The sequence below is a fragment of the Anomaloglossus baeobatrachus genome, chromosome 9 (assembly GCF_048569485.1).
Source record: "Anomaloglossus baeobatrachus isolate aAnoBae1 chromosome 9, aAnoBae1.hap1, whole genome shotgun sequence".
NCBI lineage: Eukaryota > Metazoa > Chordata > Amphibia > Anura > Aromobatidae > Anomaloglossus > Anomaloglossus baeobatrachus.
The window spans coordinates 34,419,923-34,445,549 of NC_134361.1; the positions used below are offsets into that span (position 1 = coordinate 34,419,923).

At 42.1% G+C, this 25,627-nt stretch overlaps 1 protein-coding gene across 4 annotated transcripts in view; it reads right to left on the reverse strand.

The window, feature by feature from the left end:
- RYR1 (ryanodine receptor 1) overlaps positions 1-25,627 on the reverse strand; it is a 189,101-nt gene that overhangs the window by 88,670 nt on the left and 74,804 nt on the right. For all 4 annotated transcript variants that reach the window (XM_075323525.1, XM_075323523.1, XM_075323524.1 and 1 more), the window contains exons 8-37: positions 24,378-24,474; positions 24,218-24,292; positions 23,857-24,013; positions 21,903-22,067; positions 21,681-21,802; positions 17,263-17,449; positions 16,900-17,035; positions 15,790-15,885; positions 15,398-15,516; positions 15,176-15,309; positions 14,859-15,100; positions 13,696-13,888; positions 13,404-13,620; positions 12,895-12,999; positions 12,638-12,741; positions 11,886-11,969; positions 11,636-11,795; positions 10,366-10,513; positions 10,015-10,220; positions 9,552-9,726; positions 8,643-8,851; positions 8,201-8,562; positions 6,835-6,964; positions 3,224-3,384; positions 2,065-2,230; positions 1,861-1,947; positions 1,538-1,764; positions 554-1,439; positions 261-461; positions 65-173 (exon numbers count right to left, since the gene is read on the reverse strand). In XM_075323525.1, coding sequence (XP_075179640.1) covers positions 65-173; positions 261-461; positions 554-1,439; positions 1,538-1,764; positions 1,861-1,947; positions 2,065-2,230; positions 3,224-3,384; positions 6,835-6,964; positions 8,201-8,562; positions 8,643-8,851; positions 9,552-9,726; positions 10,015-10,220; positions 10,366-10,513; positions 11,636-11,795; positions 11,886-11,969; positions 12,638-12,741; positions 12,895-12,999; positions 13,404-13,620; positions 13,696-13,888; positions 14,859-15,100; positions 15,176-15,309; positions 15,398-15,516; positions 15,790-15,885; positions 16,900-17,035; positions 17,263-17,449; positions 21,681-21,802; positions 21,903-22,067; positions 23,857-24,013; positions 24,218-24,292; positions 24,378-24,474 — 5,460 coding nt within the window. The remainder of the gene's footprint in view (positions 1-64; positions 174-260; positions 462-553; positions 1,440-1,537; positions 1,765-1,860; positions 1,948-2,064; positions 2,231-3,223; positions 3,385-6,834; positions 6,965-8,200; positions 8,563-8,642; positions 8,852-9,551; positions 9,727-10,014; positions 10,221-10,365; positions 10,514-11,635; positions 11,796-11,885; positions 11,970-12,637; positions 12,742-12,894; positions 13,000-13,403; positions 13,621-13,695; positions 13,889-14,858; positions 15,101-15,175; positions 15,310-15,397; positions 15,517-15,789; positions 15,886-16,899; positions 17,036-17,262; positions 17,450-21,680; positions 21,803-21,902; positions 22,068-23,856; positions 24,014-24,217; positions 24,293-24,377; positions 24,475-25,627) is intronic.

Here is a 25,627-nt window from a genome sequence, read left to right on the forward strand (position 1 = left end):
ACTTTGGTCCTTGGACCAGAAATGGTAGAGCACCTCTGCTATAGACCAATATAGCTCTACTTACCGCAGTGGGATAGAAGGTCAGTGTGAAATTCAGTCAGCTCATCTCGAATTTCTTCAGGTACAGGACATTCTTCTTCAAGCATGTTCTTGAAATTTACCAACATGTTAATCTACAAGACAGCATAAGAAAATATAAGTATAATTGTGCACATGTATTACAAATAAGCATTTTCCCATAGAATATCCACAACTGTTACCTGTTCTTGTGGTGGAGAGCGGAACTCCCTAGTCCTGCGAGCGGTTTCTGCGGCGGACATGGTGAAGGCCTGCATGAGCTCCCTGTAACGCTGCCTCTGATTGGTTTGCAGACTGTCTACGTGGCGCTCGGAGAAGGCGATGATGGCTTCTACGCGATGTTGCAACTCCCGGTCGCAGAAATATTGCAGCAAATTACACATCTATAGAGAAAGTGTCAATTTAAACAATGATTACCTGGAATCAGAATAGTACATACCGTTATGGGTTCCCTTTGTTCTCCATAATCTCCTACCTGCAACTTCACAGACTCCGGCAGCTTCATCTGCAGTAAACCCTCTTCTAAACTCTCCTCCTCTTCTTTGTCCTCCTGCTCCCCAGCCTCAACTGCTTTTTCTTCACCTTCTTCTTTCTTCTCTTCTCCTTCTTCTACTTCTCCTTCCTCCTCTTCACCAGTTTTTTCCGTAGCCTCTTCTTCTGCACCTTCTTCTCCACCTTCTTCAGTCTTTTCCTCTTCTTCCGCTGGTTCTTCTTCCAAAAACACATTGGGCTCGATCATCTTTAAGATGTGCCGGACGTCATCGTCCTCAAAGACGCCCATGATAAGAAGAGTGGAGATCAGCCTCAGCACTGGGACAAACTGGAACTCGACGCTTCCTCCGACAGGATCTCTGGTGTGCTGTCCACCATCCAATACGGCTTCGGTCAACATGTTAATTGCTTTGGGTTTGAGGATATCCAGTGGGACGAAAGGACTGTGCTGGTAAAGCTCAGAGCTGGTGCTGACAAAGCAAGTATGGGAAAAATGGAGCTCTGGCTTAAGGCACGTACTCATGCCAACTCCAGGTAGTCCATGCTTCTTGCTCCCACTGGGGAAAAGTGTGATGCTCTTCGTCTGGTCTGTCATCGGCACAATAAATTCACTGTTCATGGTCAGGCGTGCTCTCTTTGCAGACTCCAGATGGATGCTAATAAGGAGGTCATAAAAGCCACTTCGAAGAAGACCAGATAAATGGTTACTCTCAATGGTGTAAAGCAGCTGAGACTCATTGACATGGCTCGCGAGGGCATGGGCCACTCGGTTATTTCCAAGGGCGCAGACGGAGCCGTAGAGCTTCAGGGTGTGATAGTGGAACTTCAGCATGTCCAAGCGTTCTGACAACTCAAGAATATCAATACACCTGCAATTAAAGTAAATCAAGCAAGGTCAATTTAAAAATTTTTGTAGAACACTTTTGTTTAGGTTTGGAAGACATTGATAGAATCAGACTGATTTTACCTGTTTTCTTCTGGTATGTGAAGAGCCATCATCATGAGCGGTTCTGTGCACTCCACCATCCAGCCATGCCTATCGCTGACCTTCCCGGATTCTACATTTAAGAATTCATTGGGCATCCGACTCCAAACCACAGGCGTTAGCATCTGAACGTCCAAGCGGGGTGGGCACTGAGGCACTGGGTTCTTATTTTCACTACGAAACATGGCTGCAGATATGGGCATGATGTTCTGCGGGAGTAAACATGGACAGATTCTCAAACACAAGGTCAAGAATGCACATGGGCACACTACCGGGAATTGAGACAACATTCAATCTTTCCATACCTTTAATTTTCCCAGTTCAAACTGGAACAAAGTTTGGCTTAATGGTTGCACAAAGACAGCTGGGAAAAGCTTTGTGTTGGGCTCAACCTGAGGAGAAAGACAAAAGAAAATTATCTAGCAGGTCAAGTCAACCAGATTTCTTACATTTTGGTCACAGAATGAAGGACGATCAAAACTGTATAGTAAATATTGACGTTTCAGTACCTGGAAAAAAGTATTGACTTCTTTCCCGTTAGCTGTGAAGGTCATGAGCCCAGTGGCTAAGTCGATTAGGCAACCGATCACCAGATCCTCTTTTCGGACTCGAGCTTGCTGAGTATTGTTACCGAATTCTCCACCCCAAACCATATAACAATTACTGCGCTTGATGCTGAGAAGATAAGGCAATTAATATAGTTGTGTCCCCTTCTTAGAGTACAGAACTAGGAAATGAATGATTTCCATTTACTGAACCAAGAATGGGCACTATGAATCTGCTGTGGTTTTCTACAGTGCGCACTTCGGAGAGACACAGAAGCTGCTAGTCTGCTTGCTCCTTTAATTACATGTTTTTGGGAGACCTATTACATCTGCTCCCCTCCTATTTATGCTGGTGGAATCCATCTACCCATGCCAGCTATAGTTTATTCTGTGTTGGTCTGTGAGGTGTGTTGTCCCAGATGGTGAAAGTTGTACTTAAGTTGTGCCTATTGCTTGGAGCTTTTGTGGCGTTTACCCCCGTTGTTTTGTAGCTTCCTTCCTGCTCTTGTTTTTCCTCCTGAACCTCTTATTGTCTTTACCTTTGTGTGTGTGTGTTGTGTGACAAAGTTTTGTTTTTTCTCTTGTCTGTCGTTATCTATAGTTTCAATACACTCCTGTCCTGTCCCTCCCTGGGGGAAGGGGGAATCAAATCAGGACTGATCAGGAGCAGGACCAGGAAGGAGACTCAGACCTCTCCACCATCAGGAGTATCCCTGAGATTATAGTGTAGGGTTCCCTAGCTTAAGGGACAGCTAGGAGCCCTTTTTCCCCCAACTATTCCAAAGTCATTGTGACACTTTTTTTCCCAAACTTTTTCAATTGTTATCTAGTGTTAAGGCTATGGTTATAGTTAGGGTTAGAACTAGAGCTACGGTAATAAAAAAAATGACATAGAAACACAAAATATGTTTAAAAAAAAGCAAAAAATATTATAACAATGTATACCTTTTTTGTATTTAAAACTTTATGTTGGATTTCAGAAAAAAACTAGAGAGTCAAAGAACAAACTATAATTACGTCAGAATTCTAAGGATACTTGAGGGATAAGGCGACCAATACTGTATTAACTGGAAGGGACTCAGGTTTTTTATCATGCTAAATGTCACCATCTTTCTTCACTTACCTGTTATATATGTTCCCTTTGTCATCCCCCATAGTGATGGTGGCCTGACGGACTTTATTTAGGTCAAAATTCATATCATACAGATGATAGTCGGGAGTCACCCAACCGATCCAGACTCCTGTGGGTTCTTGGCCAGCAAATACTCTTACGGAATAATAATACTAAAAAAAGGAAAATAAATGCCTACCTTTATATTGTAAATATATTATAAGATATAATAAAAAGGTAAAAGTGTATATTTCACAAATTATTTTTTTTTTGTTTGTCTTCATTTATATATACATACACTTTTGATAAATAAAAGCAAATACTAATAACATGGGGGTTTTTATTACTTTTTCTTAAAATTCTATTTTAATACAATTCTATTTTCTGTACATGATTATGTGGATAGTTATTCTGATAATGATACCACCAGAGATGTGCTTTACAGCAGCCACATAGATTATAAGAAACTGATGTCTGGAGTTCACCCATTGACATCTACGGGAGAATGTTGTGGGCATGCTCCGTCACCTGTGCAGAGGTCATTGTGCAGGGAGAGGGGAGGAGGCGAATGGTGAATCCAGTGTTATCTACATAATGGTGTAACCTACAGACATTGACGAGGAACATTAACATTTGTAGAAAAAAAAGCTCTGAAAACTTGTAAAAAAAAATGTTTAACAAAAAAAAAATTTGGTTTAAAAACTAAGCTTTTTTGAGGACACAAGGGGAAGAAGGGAATTAATTAATTTATTTACCATATATTGTTTATTTATTTTTATAATTTATTTATATTCTTTATATATTGTATTATTTATATTTTTTATTTATGTTGTTATGCTGTTTTTTATACTTTTTTAATTTATTTATATTATTTATATATCATATTATTATATTGTTTATTTATATTGTTATACTGTGTTTATACTTTTAGAATTGATTTATATTATTTATATATCATATTATTATTATATTGTTTATTTATATTGTTATACTGTGTTTATACTTTTAGAACTTATTTATATTATTTATATATCATATTATTATTATTATATTGTTTATTTATATTTTTATACTGTGTTTATACTTTTAGAATTTATTTATATTGTTATATATTGTATTATTATTTATATTGTTTACATATTGCATATATATATTGTTTATTTACATTGTTAGACTGTTTTATAATTTTAGCATTTATTTATATTGTTTAGATATTGTATTAATATTATTATTTATATTGTTTATGTTGTTATACTGTTTTTTATACTTTTACAATTTATTTATATTATTTATATATCATATTACTATTATATTGTTTATTTATATTGTTATACTGGGTTTATACTTTTAGAATGTATTTATATTGTTATATATTGTATTATTATTTATATTGTTTACATATTACATATATATATTGTTTATTTATATTGTTAGACTGTTTTATAATTATAGCATTTATTTATATTGTTTATATATTGTATTATTATTATTTATATTGTTTATGTTGCTATACTATTTATTTATATTATTTATATATTGTATTATTATTATATAGTTTAAATTGTTTTTATACTTTTATAATTTATTTATATCGTTATATATTGTATTATTATTTATATTGTTTACATATTGCATATATATACTGTATATTGTTTATTAATACTGTTACTGTTTTATACTTTTAGCCTTTATTTATATTGTTTACATATTGTATTACTACTTTTATTATTTATATTGTTATACTGTTTTGTTCATCCCTTTATAATTTATTTATATTGCTTTTATATATGTATATATATATATATGTATATATATATATATATATATATGTATATATGTGGCGCTCTGGACAAGCCAGGGGCCACAGAGAACAACACCCACACACCCCACACTCCCGGTCAGGCACACCGAAGTCAGACACAAAACCCTTGTTGCCTTCCTCCAGGGGCTGATGTTCACACCAGGGGGTGAGTTCACAGTCCTGGAGGCGGGAAGAGCAGACAGTTTAGTTTTGGAGGTGAAAGTGGAAGGGAGGAAAGTGGTAGTGGAGCAACTAACTGACAGCGTCCGGGTGTGTGGCCCGGGCGGTACAGCAAGGTTGGCAGACGGTGGTGACCGTCTGCAGGAGTGGCCTATCGGAGTCTACCGTAAGGACCGTGGATGGGCGGTGGCCCATCGGTACCGGACCGGTACACAAAGAGAAGTCAGCACCATCTGGCAGGGGCTTACGGACCTCGGCAAGGCTAGGAGTCGCTGTGAATTTGCCGAATCCGTTAGCGAAGGGAACCTCCTGGGTTTCCCAGCAGCCAAGTCCCGACAGAAGGCAACCGTCCAACCGTGAGAGGGAAACACAGCCACCGCCAAGGCTACCGTTCCCAGGGCCAGAGCCTGCGGGCAAAAGGGGCTCCTCCGGCCCACATCCAAGCCGGGGATCGGGTTACCGGTGGGAACCCATTGGAACCGTTTACAGTACATAGGTGCAGGGAAAGGCAGTCACCATCAACCTGCCGGGAGAAAACAACACCGCAGCCGTCTGTGGGACCCGTCCATCCAGCCGTGTGTTTTACCGAGAACTGTGTCCTCATCATTGGCTGAGTGAGTACCACCCACGGAGGGGAGAACTAACAACAAAGCTGCTCCCTGTCACCGCTCCCGGGATCCCCGTCCAGAGCAGCGGTGGTGTCACCAATATCACCACAACCGTGGGTGGCGTCACGGACAATACTCAAATCCCCCACCCATCAAATCCCCTTTTCACTCACGGGCGAGGAGCGCAGCTCGAGTCCCTGGGATATCTGGCCCACCGCTCGAGCCACCACCGAGCAGCGGCAGCAGCAGCCGGACCCGAGCAGTGGGAGAGCGCAGCGTCAACTCCTCCACCCGCGACATTATATATATATAGTTTATTTATATTGTTAGGCTTTTTTATATACTTTTATATTTTATTTATGTTTTATATCCCGCTCAGTCAATTAATCTTCACCCACCTTTTAATAATTTGGCATGAGTGTTAGAAAACTTTAAAAAAGTTACAAATCATTGTGCAAATATGGCATGTGCCAAAAGTTGCGACAATTTTTATTCCAGAAAGCTGGCTTTTATTTTTAAAGAATTGTCTGGGACTTACTTATTGAGGACCTATCACTTGAATGAGAGAGGAACTGCGATACTTGGCTGTGACCACTAAAAAAACATAAGGAGCTATGGCATTTTGCTATGGCATTTTGCACTGTATATTGCTTACAGCCAGCCATTGCCACAGCAGATATCGGCGGATCATGGGGGTGCCGAGTGTCAGACACCCTCCGCTCTTTTATTAATGACCTGCCCCAAGTATAAGTCATGAATTGCTTAGGGACAATCCCTTTAAGAAAAATAAATATGTTGTCATACATAAATTAAATACCAAAAGGTATATTTAGGAAGGGCTGACAGGCATGTGCCTTCAGTGGGTGCAGGATGCCGAAGGACACCAAAAAGCCCCCATTCCATGGCCTGATATATAGAAATATTAAGTGCGAAAATTGTATCTTTCACCCATGTAAAGGAAGGTCTAGTGAAAGCCATGCCGTAACAGTAAGTTCATTTTAAGGACATGGGAATATCTTCTCTATTTAGCATACCGTAGTAGTGTTCATGATGATCTCAATATCATCTCTATCATCAGGCACTACGTCCTTCATCAAGCGAGGCATAGTTGGTACGACAGGTGGTGGTGAGATAAACGCTGGCTTCTTGGCTTTAAAGAGGAACCTGAAATTAGATGGAAAAAAGAAAATGAGAGAATACTGAAATATTTAATATGGTCATTCTGTATGAATCATAGAAGGGTAGAGGTGGAAGGGACGTCCTGGGACATCTGGTCCAACCATCTCAGACAGATGTCTGTCCAGTCTCTTTTTGAAGACCTCCATTGAAGGATAACTCACCACCTCGCACGATGGCTCAGTGGTTAGCACTGCAGTCCTGCAGCGCTGGAGTCCTGGTTTCAAATCCCACCAAGGACACCATCTGCAAGGAGTTTGTATGTTCTCCCTGTGTTTGCGTGGGTTTCCTCCGGGTTCTCCGGTTTCCTCCCACACTCCAAAGACATACAGATAGGGACTCTAGATTGTGAGCCCCAATGGGGACAGTATTGCCAATGTATGTAAAGCGCTGTGGAATTAATAGCGCTATAAATGAATAAAATTATTATTATTATTACCTCTCGTGACAGCCTGTTCCAGCCTGAGATGTGATTAGAAATAAGCAAATGGACTTGACGTGAATCAAATTAATGTCAAACTTGTACAAATTAAGATTCGATTTGTGGAAAATCTGCCTTCAAAAAAGTCCACAATTCTACACAAGTCAGAAGGTTACATCAGCTTTAGCAAATTCATAACATCTCATACAAAGCCACATGGGCTTCTCGTAATGCCCTGCTGCTACCACATTACATAGTAAAAAAATAGCCTTTTGAAAAGAACTATCATAGCCTGTATAAAAGCCAAGGCAGGAAATGCAGCAGCCATTTTATGGTGAATCTGGATAGTAAGAGGATGTCCCAGCTGGAAAAAGCCATAAAATACTAAATAAAGATGACAGATGGCGTGTGTGTGTGTGTGTGTGTGTGTGTGTGTGTGTGTGTTAGTGTGTGTGTGTGTGTGTGTGTGTGTGTGAGAGTGTGTGTGTGTGTGTGAGAGTGTGTGTGAGTGTGTGAGAGTGTGTGTGAGTGTGTGTGTGTGTGTGTGTGTGTGTGTGTGTGACAGCACAAACGTGAAGAACAGCCTCCATCTGTTTACTCAAACATATTTTGAGGTCACTGACTTTACTAATGCTGTGTTTGCTTTAAAGAATTTAAAAGGAGCTCAATGCTGGAGATCTCAGAGTGTTAGGTTTTTCAAGGAGGCTTTGCAGTATTTGCAATTCCCCAAAAAATATTGTCACAGCTGGCAAATTTGAATTTTCTTAATATTCGCTCATTTCTAATAGTGATTCTTGGCTCACCCTCTTTTTCCCTTGGTCTTTTCTGTAGTAACATCCTTCTCATTCTCCGGCTTTGCCACCTCTTTTGGTGGTTCTTTAGGCGCATCCTTCTCATTAGTAGCTTCCGCTTCCTTGCGGCTTGCCGATTTCTTCAGCTGCTCAAACTCAGAGTCCATGTCAACATCTTGGACCTCTTCTTCGGGTATTGTAAAAGTACGAGTAAGAGGAGTAGCTCCTGGCGTACACTTGAATGTTTCGTAGAATTCAACAGGCATGCTGAGTCTAAAGAAAAGCATGTCGTTGTTGCTGTTCTGAGACCCAAAGGTCTTGTGGTTCACTTTGAGACAAGGTGGGTTGTCCACAGTCCCATCAATTCTTCCAACCTGAAAAATACAGATTCAGTAGTAAATTTCCTTTTAGCTTTGTAGTTTCTCTAAAATTTAATCAAGTCGTGATCTCTCACCTCAATGTGGCCATGATCTGGAGGCACCGGCACAAATTGAGGAAGGCTCTTACTAAACCACGTTGTGATTTCTCTCTTCATGTTAATAGCAAATGGCTCGAACCCTTCTTGCAGACCACAGATGGTAAAGAAACGAAGACTGCCGACATCCTGCCCCAAATTAAGTCTACCAACTTGGGACATTCCAAGGCTGCAAACCGGGATGAAGCCTAAAGATGGGAGATTGATAAGTGAGAGTTTGAGATGGTGCAATTCGACATGTAGGAACCAGTCTAGTGGCTAGGCCAATAATTTGTGAACGTAAGACAACCACCACCTATCTGCCGGTGTCCACTTTTGATTAGCCGGCCTGGTGTAACATTATGGTTGGGGTGTTATGGACATGTCACATTGCACCAGGCCAGATGTTGGGAAGTAAGAGGAGGTTCTCGGGACTTCCATCAGACGTTCACAGACTGCTGAACTGGCCGCTGGTCTGGGTCTTGCAAATTGTTTTCTGCGAGAATGAATGCCCTAAACAAGGACATGGCTTCCTCTTATTAAAGGAAACCTGTCACGTATATGCCATATGGTATAGAGCAGGAAGAGCCAACAAGAAAAATATATCGTTTGTGGGAAAAACTCGGTATATTTTATTAATTTTTCATCCCTGATTTTCCTAGGCTTAGGAGTCCTACAGGAGGTTCTTATCAGTGATTGGAAGAAATCACTGCATGAAAGGCTGTCAATCACTGATTAGGACCACCATCTGGAGTCCAAACAAATAATATAAATTTTATACCGAATTTTCTACCACAATATTATATATAAATCTGCTTAGCTCTTTCTGTTCCACCATTCGATGCCTGTGATGTTTGATTCGACAAGTTCCCTGTAAGGGTAATTAGACCACATTGAAAAGACACTTACCGTCACCAATTTCAATATCTTTGAAGGCTAGCTCAGAGCCAGAATCGCTAATCAACATCTCTCCATTCAATGTAAACATGATATTATTTTCAGTCAAGTCAATCATACACCCAACAACATCTCCTGGAAGCCAATTACGCCCAAATGGTTCACTGCCGACGTGCCAGCGCTGACCCTGTGAGAAGGTATAAGAATAAAGTCAAACATGAAGCTTCTAATACATGGTTAAAGAAGCAACTAAATATGGGCCTAAAGTTGCCCAAACACGTTCAAAATCTAATGGGTCTTTTGGCTCCTAAGTCACCTCCACATAGAGTTGTCTTCTGCTAGACTTTGAGACAATTTTGTCTCAAACCCTGGAACCATAGGAGGAACCTTAGGTCCTTTGAGGCCCTTCCTGACCCTGCATAAAATACTATGATTGATGATAGTGTGTATTCATAGTTCCATACATAATACCTACCCTGCATCCATTAAACACGTAAGCTAGTTCATCAGCTCCAAGTTCCACATCGGGTCGCACATCAGGCCGAGCCCATCCGACTCTCATTTCTCCTGTTGTGACGGCCTCAAATTCAAAATACCATTTCCCAGATTTCACAGCGTAAGACTTCTCGGCACGGAAGATGCGCATTCTTTCAGCCCGAGGCTTTGTTACTCCCTGAGCCGCTGGGGAAAATAAGAAATAACACGAGATATAGAAAACTTGTTATGAGATCCCTTTCATTGCAATATTTTGGTCTGGATTTAAGAACTTTTCCGGTTTCGGTGTAATATTAGATATCATGTAAACCAAAAACCTGATGGCGCTTACTGCTCTCCTGGTCAGGGGGTTCAATATTGTATCCATATCCAATAAGAGTGCGCACAGCCTCACACAGGCTGTCTCTATTGGTTTTCTTGGTCTTTTCATCTAGCAGACTATATGGCACGAGGCGAGGGTTCCTCTTGTTCTTGATGTCCTGTGTGGTATTTAATAGTTTGTTTAACCAAATCAAGAGAAACAATAGCCATAGATGTCAAAACTGTTGGCGAAATGAGCTCCTATTCCTCCAACCCTTTCCCTACACATACACGATTGGCTCCGCACCTCTGGAGGTCGACTTGTATCTCCAGGGAATAAAAGCATGGTTATGCTGAAATCCAACATGCCTGACCCTTCTCTCCCCTCTAAATTAGAAGACTTTGTACCAATTAAATGGTCGTCAGCTTTTGCCAAAATCGGTGGGTTCAGCCAACATTAATCTCGGGTTTAGCTAGCTTACATGGGTTGAGGCTTACAGAATGGTCAATGAAGCCCTGAACATTAAGCCTTGCAATTCAGTACCAGGACAATTCACTTTTCCACTTTACATACATAGAAACATTTATAGGATGTAAAGTGAAAACTTTTGTTGAAAGAGTAATCCAATGAATAAAACATTTTAAAAACCGGTCAAAGAAAAAAAAATTACAAAAAAGAAAGTAATATCACCAATTCAATTACGACAAATGCCATTGCCTCGTTGGCTTCTAGCAGATGTCAGCTCAGTCTATCACTGGCAACAGTGGTGGACCCCAACTCACTGATTTTGCCAATTCCAAAGTATCAAGAAGAAAGTAGACCAGAAGTATCCCATTAAAATCAGGAACGGCACCATCTAATTTTCTAAAAGGGTTCAGGCCCCATAGACATTAGCTAAAAGGTTGCCAAACCCAACGTTTTTGGTGAGATCACCAAACCATCTAAAGTATATGGGAAGCCTCTCGAGAGTTGATGTCGAAGGAGAGAAGGATCCGGCCTCTTAAATTTCAATGGATAAACCAAACTCCTCTGACAGCGGCTCTCTTCATAGAGAATACTAAACACTCGCTCCCCGTGTATGGGGGGAGTCAAGAGAGATAGCCGTGGGCCGAATGATTGTGCAGCCGACAGCTGTCTACTCAGTATGGAGGTACTTACAGAAGATTTGGTTAATGGGTGTTGAATTACTAATGTACTAGTGCAAAACAGATTTGCAAACTCCAACAATTGTTTTATGAGGCACAATAAATAGAAATAAAGATAAACATTAGCTGCTAAGAGTGGGTCAGAATCCACGTACTTGTATTATGCTGTATGTCCATCCTTGTTGCACTCGGTCTCTCGCCCAGACATTGTGACCATTTTCTGCTAGTTTGTCCACCAAGGTGTTTTGTGCTGGTGTTAGCTTGACGTGGGACAGATCGAGGGGAGCAGGCTTATATCCATTGGACATCATGTATCTATAGGAGTAAATGTTGAATGGTGACTTTATTTTGACTACGTCAGGTCACCATGTTGGGCAGTCAAGTCATGACTTTCCAAAGACTCACGTTTTGGGAAGCTTTATCTTCTTCAGATTTTCTTCTGCCTTTTCATCTGCCATGCCCACATGGCATCCCAGAGCTAGGAGGGTCCTGTGTTGGTGAACATGGTGCAACTTAGTGTTTAGCTAAAGGGGATGCCCGGGAATTTAACACTGTATGCTTATCCTTATAGGGCATCAATGTCTGATCGGTGGGGGTTTGACACCAGGCACCTGGCCAATTAGTTGTTCCCAGTGCCATCGTAACTGCTCAGTTATTGAGCTGCACAGCACAGCTCCATCAACGAAATAGTGGTTGCGGCCGGGTAATTGCACATCCGTTCCTTATTTATTCAAATAGATATGCAGTGGCCTTGGTCAAAGTTGACGGAGGTGAACTGTGCAGCTCCATAGCTGAGCAGTTCCAGCCACCGGCAACACTGGGAAGAGCTGATCATTGGGGGTGCTGACTATTACACCACCATCCATCAGATATTGTTGACCTATCCCAAGGATGGGCCATCATCAATGTTAAAGTTTTGGACAACCCCTTTAAATAGCAAATTATAGATGATCGATACATTAAGCTGTGTTGGGCAGCAGACTAAGGTCTCTGTTTTCTAACAACTTTATTGGGTCTCAAACCCGTCACATATACGTCCATGTATATCCAGAACAGACTGACACACATCCATCAAAGTCATCCAAAAAAATCAGGAAATTAATGAGACATGTAAATAAGGAAATCCTATTGATCCTACTCCATAATTAGATGCTTACTTCAAAGTCTCTCCAGACATCAGCAAGTTGTAATTTCTCTCCGGCTCTGGCAGACTATGGAAGTCGAGCAGACACGGATGTAATCTCTTGTTGTCATCCCGGATCTTAAAAAAAAAATGTAAGAATGTTACAAAAAATGTTGCCTCCTTAATATACGAAATTGGGGCTAATATATAAAAGCTAACATCACTGTAGAGCAGAGGAATCGTACAATGCAAGTATGCAGTGGCATCGGCAGAGTAAGATGAGACACCTACCGGCCCGTAGGTCCAACCCTGTTCAATTCTTGTGAGGGCCCAAAGTTCATGGATGTTTTCTGCCAACTTTTCACGGATTCGTTCCAGGTGAGGGGGAAGGACAATCTACAAAAAGAGATGATGCAAAGTAAATTGACATAATGTACATAAAGAAGTAGTGGAAATTGCAGCCATGGGAGTTTGTTTTCCAAACCCTCACATATGGTGGGAACCAAGCAAATCCCTTCCCTGTATCGGCATCCACAGGACACACTGTTGCTTATTAGGGGCATTTGTTTCCCAAAAGTCTGGAAAAGTGAATGAATCCAATCAGAAAAGACTTCACTGGTGGTCACTGGTTTGTAGAACTGGTGTCTACCACTATATGGTCATGTATGGCTGCATTGTCCTCTACGGAGGTATCTCCGTAGTTCTAAACATGTGTTTCCCACACTTTATTCTTCCAAGCTGAACTCTTACTTATAGTAATATAGAATAAAACTGATTTATATTGGATGTCTTGGTCCTACCTGTATGGTGTCCACGGGGCAAGGAACAAATGAGGTATGGGAGAGGGATTTGGTGGGTCCAAGAAGATTACGAATATCTTGAAAGTCATGTTTGTATTCTTTGATGGGCTCCGCACGCATACGATCCCGAGGCAGGAGAGCTTCATAAACTGGAGCGTAGCCAGGTGGCGGAAGGAACTTAAAATCACCGTGTCGGCCACCCAGAAGAAAGCGTATTCTGCATAAGACAAACAGGGATGAGGCCTTATTTACTGTGTGACATCTTATTCCTCTCATTAGGTGCAATGCTTACTTGACTCCAGCAGAGAAGCTAACAGCTGGGAAGAAGAGTCCATCCAAATTGAAGTTCTCAAACATGCCTTGAACTGGGTGCCCATTGAAACGGAATGAGATGCTGGGAACGGTCAAGTCCAGACAACAGCTGACCACATCATCCGCAGTCAGCAAATGCTGGTTGTGCGAGGCCACAGGTCTGCAAACTCGACCTAGGAAAATAAGACAAAAAGCATTATCCTGACCAGTCGCATATCCCTGTGCCATTTCAACTGGTTAGCAAATAAACTCTCAACAGTCCTGCATTGCCCTATATCTCCTTCTCGTCTCTGTCCACCACCCTACCCATGCTCTAACCTACTCCATAATCTAAACCTACCAGACCAATCTCCATGACTTCTCTCATGCGCCACCAATTCTCTGGAATGTGCTACCAGAGACAACTAGATTAATTCCCAACATCCACAGTGCTAAACCAAATACTAATAACCTTCATACCTGTTACGACTCCTATTTGCAGAACATTATGTATTGTTCTGCTATGCTCTCCTGCAGAACGGGTATATTTTGCTTATGGTGCAGAGCGTTTTGCAGGATGAATGCTCCACTGGTTGTTCACAGCACTGGATTTCACGCTGGTCCTGGCTGGTGCTCTCACAGATGCTTCTCGATCCAGTGATTGCTCTGCTTCATTAGGGAGCATGTTCGCTCAGGATACCGCCAGTCATACTTCCTGTTTACAGTTGTGCTGTTGGCTCCCGTGGTGCTTAAGTGTTCAGATCTTTGTCTCTCGACTCCGGACTGTTGTTTATCTGTCTCTGGCTGACCTCCCCTGTTTCTGTTGTGACTTTCCAGCTTCTGACCTCGGACTTCCTCCTGACCACGTCCCCGCATGCTCCCTGTATTTTGTAAGTACTCTCCTGGAACCCGGACCTTCGGCTTGTATCTTGACCTTGTCTCCGTCTGCTCCCCCGTGTACTGTTATGCCTTCCTGACTTATGATCTCGGCCTGTCTGACTACCTCTCCATTTACTGCATGCAAGTAGTGTCTAGCGCCACCTAGTGACAGTCATCACAATACCCCATTTGGCTTCTTCCCATGTTTACTAGTTCTCATTTTAAAAAAAATGAAAACCTCCAAAGTCCATTAGGTAGATCAACAAATTTTGGTTTGGAGCTTACCTGACCAAAGATGTAGACCATCAAATGCGAAGGAATACAGATCATCACCCACTCCGTTGGCTCCCCAACCTTCGCCTGCACCAGGATATGGACTGTAGCCCTCAGTCAATGCCCAGCCAACACGTAAGTGTGTGGACTCAGCAGTCACAAAAGGCTCCACATGATCCACAATAACTTCAAAATACCACTTTTTGAACTGTGTGGATCCTTCACAGGTTCCCAGGAAGACATTAGGTCTCATACTACAACATAAAAGAGATGTGACATTAACGCGTTGAGTAGTAGAACAAAAAAAACCACGTACCTAATCCACATACCTGGTGACATAGTTGACCATCCTGGTCTGAAGAAGAAGGTCTCTTCGGGGAAGAAGGTTTTCAGTGATTAGATTCTGGTTGGATCTAACAGCTACTCCATTACACACACAGAGAGAGCAGAGGACATCCAGAACCTAGAGATACGGAGAAGTCAAGATCAAGAGGGAGGACTACCCAACTTGTTAACATGCTTGCTATTAAGTTGATGAGGTTTACACTCACCTTGTGGTTTCGTCCATGTTTATCCAGCAGAGAAATAATGGACTTGATATGATTTTCTTTAATAATGTTCAAAACTTCAGGGCTCTCAATCAAGACGCAGTACAAAACTTCCAAGATCCCTGCAATAGTAAATTATTTGCATGCTAAAATCCAATTCTCAATTATTGAAGGCTTTGGAATAGTAACTTGGTGCTCTCAGGCCCCAGTGCAAAATCTGTGTCTACCCTCATATCTAATATGGGGCAGAAAGACAAGGTCATTAATCTGCACCTCCTGATAGACCCCTGGATTAGGGCAAGATATTTTTTTTCTCCAAGATTTTATTTGTACCTTTCAACTTTTTTTAACCAGGATAATGATACACATATCCATCTCAGCAATATCGGCATTACCTGATGAAGCTTCCAGTCGATCCAGTTTGCTGACCACCCAGTCCAAGTTACTGGAGAACAAGGCGCAGTTGGAGCGGTTTCCTCTAATAAGTGCAGCTGCGGGACAAAAACAGGGACATGGTGAGAACATAATAGGTCTGCAAAGTAGTCATGTCCTTATCCTCAATGATATAAAAGAAAGCAGTGGTAATAGAAAATATACTCCAAGACAAACAGCAATAACAGGAAAGAGACCCTTTGAGTTGGAAGGAACTCTGTGAGGGTGAAAAATGGCCTGAAGGCACAATCCTGGATTGTATCGGACCTTATATCGGGGCAAGAGGATGGATGTTATACACCGGGGGCAAGGACCCGAGGTTATAAACCGGGGGGCTAGGGGCCAGAGGTTAGACATTAGGGGTGAGGAACCAGATGTTTTATACTGAGGGGCTTTATATTATACACTGGGGCAAAGGGCTGGATTTTATACACCAGGGGGTGGGGGTCGGATGTTATACCCCGAGGGTGAGGGGCCAGATATTATACACCAGGGGATGAGGGGCTGGATGTTTTACACCGGGGGCAACAGGCCGGATGCTATACACCGGGGTGAGGGGCCGGATGTTATACACCGGGGGTGAGAGGCTGGATGTTATACACCGGGGGTGAGAGGCCGGATGTTATACACTGGGGACGAGGGGTCAGATGTTATATACCAGGGGGCGAAGGGCCGTATGTTATACACTGGGGGCGAGGGGCAGGATGTTATACACTGGGGGCGAGGGGCAGGATGTTATACACCAGGGGCGAGGGGTCAGATGTTATACACCAGGGGTGAAGGGCCGGATGTTGTACACTGGGGGCAAGGGGCCGGATAATATACACCAAGAGGGTGGGGGTCGGATGTTATACACCGGGGGTGAGGGGCCAGATGTTATATACCAGGGGATGAGGGGCTGGATGTTATACACTGGGGGCAAGGGGCCAGATGTTATACCCTGGGGTCAAGGGGCCAGATGTTCTTAGACTTAGGAATAATTGTAAAACAAACCACCTACTCTACCACCACCATGATCTGAGGCCTATAGGAGGGAACAATGTGCGGAGGCCTCTCCAAATTACGGACCATACCTAGCAATTCATAAAGTAAGTTTACAATTTCCTTCCAGGCTTCGCCGGCCTCCTCCCCGGCAAACTCTGCAAAGTGAGCAGCTGTACTATACACATTGAGACGGTCTATACAGTCCAAGACCAGGGAGATTATTCCCTGAAAAAGAAATAAAAATAAAGAATAAATTCATTATAGCAAACGGTGATCAGGTAACCGGATCCCTCCCAGCCGTCTTCTCTCCTAATTTATATACGGTAAAAAGAAGAGGACCCTGAGGTGCGGAGTAACCGTGCAGAATCGGACTCTACACGTCCTTTGATTGTACTGTGCATATAATCGGAAGGATATTGTAAATGAAGACTTTTTGGCACCCGGTCCCTCACCTCTTCTTGGAAGAGATTTTGGCGGTTCTTCAGGGAGCGTAGCTTGGTCTGCTTCTCCTCGTGCTGCAGATCTTCGTCGGGGTGCTGGAAGTAGCCGATCAGATCTTGCAAGGTTAAAATAACCATATCGATGGGCAATGTCACCGGTTTAGAAGGCTTGTTTTTTCCACTCAAACTGTCCAGGCCCCTGGAAATAAAAAAGTGACAATATAAAAAATATCTACAACCTTACATAGCAGATATACATACACTTCTCAACATAAAAATTGCAACACCAAATAAGAAGATTCATTGAATTATGTAAATCAGAGGACGGATAGACATGTTAATGGACTGCAAATAAAAAAGATGGAGACAAATTTTTCTAAACATCCCGATTTATTTAGTATTGAGTATGAGCGCCACATGCAGAAATCCAGGCACTTACAACCTTGGCCTTGGAGGAATGTTCTGCCGCTGAATGCACTTGGGCAAATTATCAACCTCCTTGTCACGGTGACTTTGGGATAGTGGGAGAGCTCCTAAGCTGTTCCTCAAGGTAGGGGACCCTACACTATCCCTGAGCTCAGGGATACTCCTGATGGTGGAGAGGCTTGAGTCTCCTTCCTGGTCCTGACCAGTTCTGATCTTATTCCCCCTTCCCCCAGGGAGTGATGGGACATGAGTGTGCTGAAACCTCACAGATGTAGACAGTCAAGGGGAAAAAACAAAACTCTGTCACACAGCACACACACACAAAAGGTAAAGACAATAAGAGATTCAGGAGGAAAAACAAGAGCAGGAAGAAAGCAACAAGACAACAGAGGTAAACTCCACAACCCCTCCAAGCAATAGTCACAACTAAAGCAAAACTTTCACCAGAATCTGGGACACTACACCTCACAGAACGACATAGGTTAAACTATAGCTGGCATGGGTAGAAGGATTCAACCAGCATAAATAGAAGGGGAGCAGATGTGATAGGTCTTCCCATAAGATTCTGATTAAAAGAGCAAGCAAACTAATGGAGAGTAACTCTTTTTAGCCTTCCTGTGAATCAATACACAGCAGGTCGATGCCAGAGTTTGCCTGTGTTGATGCCAGGCTCCAGAGAAACCATTGGGCAAAGTGTCAGAATCTGTAATCTAAACAGAGTCCAATGCTGCCATGACAGTCGGCAAAGTTTGTGCAAAACTCCATGTGACAATCCTCTGATGGCAGCTTCCTGTGCAATTGCCAACCAATGACGTCCGAGATGTGGGAGACAAGTCTGGAGACGCTGCAGACCATGGGATTATGTTTAGGCAACATGGGCTTCTCTAAGTAGCATGAGCCACATGCGGTCTTGGTGGTGTTGTGTTGAAAAATGGCTCCTGGGACACTTTGAATAAACGATCGTACCACTAATGCTATGACAAAGTCAACGTAATGCCGAGCTGTTAGTGCACCAGAATTAAGACAAGAGGGGGTTCGGCTACCATATACAGTGGCATGCAAAAGTTTGAGCACCCCTGGTCAAGTTTACTGATATTCTGAACAATTAAGCAAGTTGAAGATGAAATTATCTGTAAAAGCTATAAAGTTAAGGATAACACATATCCTCTGCATTTTAGACAAAAAAAAATATATATATTTTTTACATTTTTAAATTCACAACAAAAAATAAGGTTGGCCAATGCAAAATATTGGGTACCCTGCATGGTTAGTACCCTGAAGCACCAGCTTTGGCAAGTATCAAAGCATGTAAATGTTTTTGTAGCCAGCCAAGAGTCTTTCAATTCTTGTTTGAGGGATTTTCATGCTTTCTTCCTTGGAAAAGTCTTCTTGTTCTGTAAGATTCCTGGGTCTTCTTGCATGCACTGCTCTTTTGCGGTCTAGCCACAGATTTTCAATGCTGTTCAGATCAGGGGACTGTGAGGGCCATAGTAAAACCTTCAGCTTGTACCTTTTGACATAGGCTAATATGAATTTTGAATTGTGTTTAGGATCCTTATCCATTTGTAGAAGTCATCCTCTTTTCAACTTCAGCTTTTTTACAGATGGTGTTATGTTTACTTGAACCGAAGTCCTCAGTGGTTGATACCTTTTAATGGCTAACTGAAAAGATGGTAATAATAGCAAGCTTTCGAGACTACTCAGGTCTCTTCATCAGGCATGGTAACAATGGTACCATGCCTGATGAAGAGACCTGAGTAGTCTCGAAAGCTTGCTATTATTACCATCTTTTCAGTTAGCCATTAAAAGGCATCAACCACTGAGGACTTCGGTTCTTTTAAACAATTTTTTATCTATACTGGCTAACACGGTACAAAGATATATTTTACCTGTATGTTTACTTGAAGAATTTGTTTTACTTTAATTGATTCATTCTTCCCTCTACCCGTGAAATGTTCCCAGTGTCATTGGATAGAACACAACCCAAACATGATTAATCCACCCCCATGCTTAATGGTTGGCGAGATGTTCTTGTCATGACATTCTGTCTCCTTTTTTCCCAAACATTTGGTTTGATCATTGTGGCCAAGGAGTTCTATTTTAACCTCATCAGTTAACACGACTTGTTTCCAAAATACATCAGTCTTGTTTAGATGTTATTTTGCATACTTCTGATGCTAAATTTTATGGTTAGGACGCAGCAGAGGTTTTCTTCAGATGACTCTTCCATGAAGGCCATTTTTCTTTAGGTGTCTCTGAACAGTAGAACAATGTACCACAACTCCAGAGTCGGCTAAATCTTCCTGAAGGACTTTTGCAGTGAAGTGAAGGCTCTGATTTACCACTCTAGCAATCCTACGAGCAGCTCTCACAGAAATTTTGCTTGGTTTTCCAGACCTTATCCTGACCTTCACTCTTTGTGTAAGTGACATTTCTGAATTACTTTTCAAACTGAGGAAAGGGCAATTTGAAAACGCTTTGCTATTTTCTTCTAGCTTTCTTCTGCTTTGTGGCCCTTCACCATTTTGATTTTCAGAGTGCTAGGCAGCTGCTTTGAAAAACCAATGGCTGTTGTTTTATTTGCACAAGATTAGAGGAAGCTGGGTTTTTATAAAGCTGTGAAATTTGCATCACCTGCCCTTTCCTAACTATGATAATGAACAAGCCACAAACCTAACAGGCTAATTAAGGTCTGAAATGATAGTCAAAGTTATCTGAGCACACAAATCTCCAAGGGTGTTCAGACTTTTGCACTGGCCCATTTTCATTTTTGTAGTTTTTAAAATGTTAAAGATGAAAATATTTTTTTGTTCTTACCTAAAATATAAAGGAAATGTGTCATCTTTAACTTCGTGCCTTTTACAGATCATTTCATTTTCAACTTGATTAACTGTTCACAATAACAGTAATGTTGACCAGTGGTGCTCAAACTTCTGCATAGCACTGTAGTATGTCACCCCACAGGACCTCGTAAAGGTCTCTTCATTGTTTTGCCCAATTGTCTGCAGACCAATGTGCAGCTATCATTGCATCAAAGACAAAAGCAGGACTCATCCCTAAATGCCACATCTGTTCCTCTGTATTATGAGACTAGTGACAGATTCAGGACTTGAGAGTCATTTTGATTCTTGACTATCAAAATTAAACGTTTTTCTGTTCTTTTGGCAGTCGTAGGGTTAATGTCAGTATTCATTACCAGCAAGCTGTCTCCTTACCAGTGCAGGTGTTTCCAGTTTGGGACCACTCCCAGTCCCTATACAAAACCCTGTGCTACCAGCAGAGGGTGCCAGTTATTCTCTTTGCCATTTGGATGCTGGCCCTGGAGGTGGAAGGAGCTGGTGAAACCCTGTCTTCAAGTTGTTGGGGTGACTGCAGCAGTCTGTTGTAATGTTTTCCCCCTGTCTATCTTCCTTCCCCGGTGTGTTGTTCTAGTGCAGTGGTGGAGCTAGCATCCCTCACCTGCCCACTCACTAGCCAGGGATTATTGTATGGTCACTCAGGCTTCAGGTCCTGCTAGGCAACAGGTGAGGAACCTGTATATTGACTGGCTAGGAGTGCGGGGTAAGTTGAGGAAGCGTCCATCTTCTCTCTCACTAGTCCTAGGGCCCTCCATTGTTAAAGTGTCCCTGGTGTATCTTGTTTGTCATGGTGTAACACCTGTTGTGTGTTTTGGCTCACACTGGACCGTCCCTAGTCCAAGCCGTGATACTAAGGTAGTAAGACCTCCATTCCAGTCTCGATTGCCCAGTTCCAACTTTTGGTCTCCTGGGCATGGCTACCCAATACATCGAGAATCAAGATATTTAGAATTTTTTTTCCTATTTTTTCATCATCCGATGATCTCCACAACTTTTTCTTCTTGGTGTTGCAATTTCTATATTGAGGAGCGTGTGTAAACCTATCACATAGTGCCACCCTCTATAATACAGACGTATCCTCTACAAGGATTCATGTATTGCAGCACGGATAGCCGCCCGGAGATCTATATATAACAATACACTCACTTGATGAACACGTGAAAGAGTCCGGCCGTGCTGTAGATCATTCTTGCAGCTTGGGACTCCTCTCTTTGGGAACGTGACAGGGACAAAGCATCGTCCATATGACCTTCTTGGTGCAAGATAGCCTTCGAGTGGCAATGAGAAGAAGAGTATGCAGATGGAAATTAAAGAAAAAAAACATCAAAAAGTCAAATTTGAAGAATATTTAATGTTTATTAACGCTACCTTGCGTTTTACAGGACCCAAGCGGACCACTTTAGAATCGGCAGCACCATACGTGAGCCAGAGGGCACTGTGCACGTGCTGGACAAAGCACATAGACTCTCCATACTTGATCTCAGCAGGTCCCATTCCTTCCACATCTTTCTTGGGTGCAACCTCAGTCTTTTCCTGTACGGGTTCCATATAAAACATAAATTCATTAGATGTTGGCATGAGGATTTATAGACAAATCTGCTTCTTTCTCCTCCAGAATTGATCAGTCATTATCAAAAGTGTCAATTCTGAGGGAAAATCTGTATTCAGTGAAGACTTTACCATTACTGAGAGGAGATGGCGGTTGGTGCTGATGAGATTCTATGAGGAGGGAGGAGCTAGAGGCAGAAGGAGGGGCTAGAGAGAAAGCTCCACCCCCTTCTCATTCTTCCATCTGCATAGAATCACATCAGCACTAACCGCCATCTCCTGTCTCCATAATGATGAAAGTCTTCACTGAATACAGATTTTACCTCAGAATTGAGACTTTTGATAATGACTGATCAATTCTGGCAGAGAAAGAAGCGAATAAGTTTGATAACGTATATTACAAAGTTGCTTATTTTCATGTGTATAATTGATTTATGAAATAGAGATTAAAACAACGGCTAAGCTTTAAATCATGTTTTTATGTTGAAGAAGTTTGGTCATTTTCTTCAATTATCCATAAAAAAAAAAAAAATCACTGGACTCATTTCGCTTTCCACACAAAATATTTTGCTTTAGTCTCGTTATCATTACAGGCAGGATTACAATGACTGATAACACCTTTATATACAGTATATCACACAAGATCCAAAATTCACAATAGGTGATGTCACAGCTCACCTCCTCCTCTTGTACGGTGACTGATAACACCTCTATATACAGTAAATCCCACAGGATTCACCATTCACAATAAGTGATATCACAGCTCACCTCCTCCTCCTCCTCCTGTACGATGATTCTAACACTTCTATATACAGAAGATACCAGGATCTACCATTCACAATAGCCATTCACAATAGGTGATGTCACAGCTCACCACCTTTTTCTCTTCTACAGATAACCTCTATATACAGTAGTAAACACAGGATCCACCATTTACAATAAGTGATGTCACAGCTCACCTCCTCTTCCTGTACAATGACTGATATCTACTGTACAGATGTTAACATAGAATCCTCCATTCACAATAGGTGATATCACAGCTCACCTCCTCCCCCTCCTGTGCAATGACTGAAAACACCTCTATATACAGTAAATAACACAGGATCCAAAATTCACAATAGGTGATATCACAGCTCACCTCCCCCCCTTCTGTACAATGACTGATAACACCTCTATATACAGTAAATCCCACAGAATTCACCATTCACAATAGGTGATATCACAGCTCACCTCCTCCTCCTCCTGTACAATGCCTACTAACAGCTCTATATACAGTAGATACCAGGATCTACCATTCACAATAGGTAATATCACAGCTCACCACCTTTTTCTCTTCTACAGATAACCTCTATATACAGTAGAAAACACAGGATCCACCATTTACAATAAGTGATGTCACAGCTCACCTCTTCCTCCTGTACAATCACTGATATCTACTGTACAGATGTTAACATAGAATCCTCCATTCACAATAGGTGAGAGCACAGCTCACCTCCTCCCCCTCCTGTGCAATGACTGATAACACCTCTATATACAGCAGATAACACAGGATCCACCGTTCACAAAAGGAGCTCTCACATCTCACCTCTTCCTCCTGTACAATGACTAATAACACAGGATCCTCCATTCACAAAGGAGATATCACAGCTCACCTCCTCCCCTCTCCACTCACAATAATTTTTACCCAGATCAGAGCATGCCTAGAAGACAATGAGTCAGAGCCAGGCTATTGCTGGCACTCATATAGTTACAATTTTCAGCAGGCTGACATTACCTTAGAGGCCCGGAAGCAGAAAGCAGTAGCCTTGGTGTTGCCTTTCTCAGCATCTACCAGTAACAGGCCCTTTTCTTCATCGCGGGCCAGGTATCTCCCTGTGGTCACATGACGTACCCGGAATGACTGTCCCCATCTTAAGTGGCTCCCGCTCCAACTGTAAGCAGATTAGTTTTATGCAGATTTTCCAATTAGCATAATTCCATAATACCATACAAATACCAGTCCTCCTGGGATATTCCGCTATAAAAATGGAACTTCTCGTTTGCAAATTTACTTAACTTATCTGTGATTATTTGTGTTAATATCCAGACGCTTCTGCATAGTAGGACTAAAATTAGCCGAGCGGTTTTATAATTACCTAATTCTCAAAGGCTCGAGTCTCCACAAGGAGCGTGCATGGGAGCACACAGGCCCTCCCTCATAATGGGCTATCCTGTAGATATGAGAAAGGAAGGAAGAAATAAGAAAAGATTCACTGATCACATTCTGCTGTATAAAATACATAGAATATGTCTTACCGACGCTGCTCCTCTCCTTGGTCTGTGGATGAAATCGTCAAACATTCATCCATATGACCATGGAACAAGCGTAGAACATCTCCACCAGTTAGGAATCCTGGCGGAAAATCAAAAATATACATCTATTAAATCATATATTTTATACAATTAGATGCTACACTCCATTGCAGTCAAAATACGCTGAATATATATGAAAAAAATTGTATTTACCCATTAAAAGGGGACTTTTCTTTAGATATTTGAATTTAAACTGAGTACTTCCTCCAATTGCTGATGTTCCACTGATTCTGGAACAGTCTTTCTTTTTCTTCTGTGCCCCTCCATTCCAAAGTTATGCCAACTAGAAACAAATCTGGAAATTTTCCCTTCAATGTGGGCGTGTACCACAGAGCTTTTAAGTGGGCGTTTCCCTTTTCCCCTCTGAGGCTGGCCAATCAAAAATGGCCACACCCACAGAGACATTCTGTGGTACACGCCCAGCTGCTTGAAAGGAAAACACGCATCTTTATTTCCGGGGGGCATAACTTTGGAACGGAGGGTCACAGAAGAAAAAGAAAAACTGTTCCAGAATCTGTGGAGCAGCACAAATTGGAGGATATATGCAATATAAATATAAAAATTCTTGAAAAGTCCACTTTAAGGATTCAGCCATTTTTCATTTTTGGCGTTTTAACTTTTTATTTCCTCTTTTACCAAGGGCCATACATTGTTTAACAATCTAGGCTTGTTATTGTGCAGACTGAGTTGTAGTTTTGATTGATTCTACTAATTTTACTATATAATGTGTTGAAAAATGGGGGAAAAAACAATTCCGCCACTGTTTTTTGGGCTGTTTTGACAGTGTTCACTGGGCAGTAAAAATGACATGGTAATGTGCCACCCCGTTGTTAATTGGGCTGCTCGGATCCGGGATCGTCGTGGCTCAAGGGGTCCGGACCTGGCATGGCGGACATCCGGATCCGTAAAAGGGGTTATTTACAGGGGAAAAGTTTGTGATGCCACCTGCGGGTTGTGGTAATGGAAGTACCACCGCTGCTGGAGAGAGGACCTGGGCAGATGGTGTGAAGCAGCAAGGTGTCAGTCCCTCCGCAGGTAGGGAAGGCCCGGGCTCAGGGGGTTGGTAGCTTTGGGAGGACAGGGTGCAGGGACCAGGTTACTCACTGTGAGTAGTCGTGGTGTTGGATGAGGTGGAGAAAGGAGACACACACACTGTAGATAAACCAAAGTCTCCGAGTACAGCTGCCGCTGCC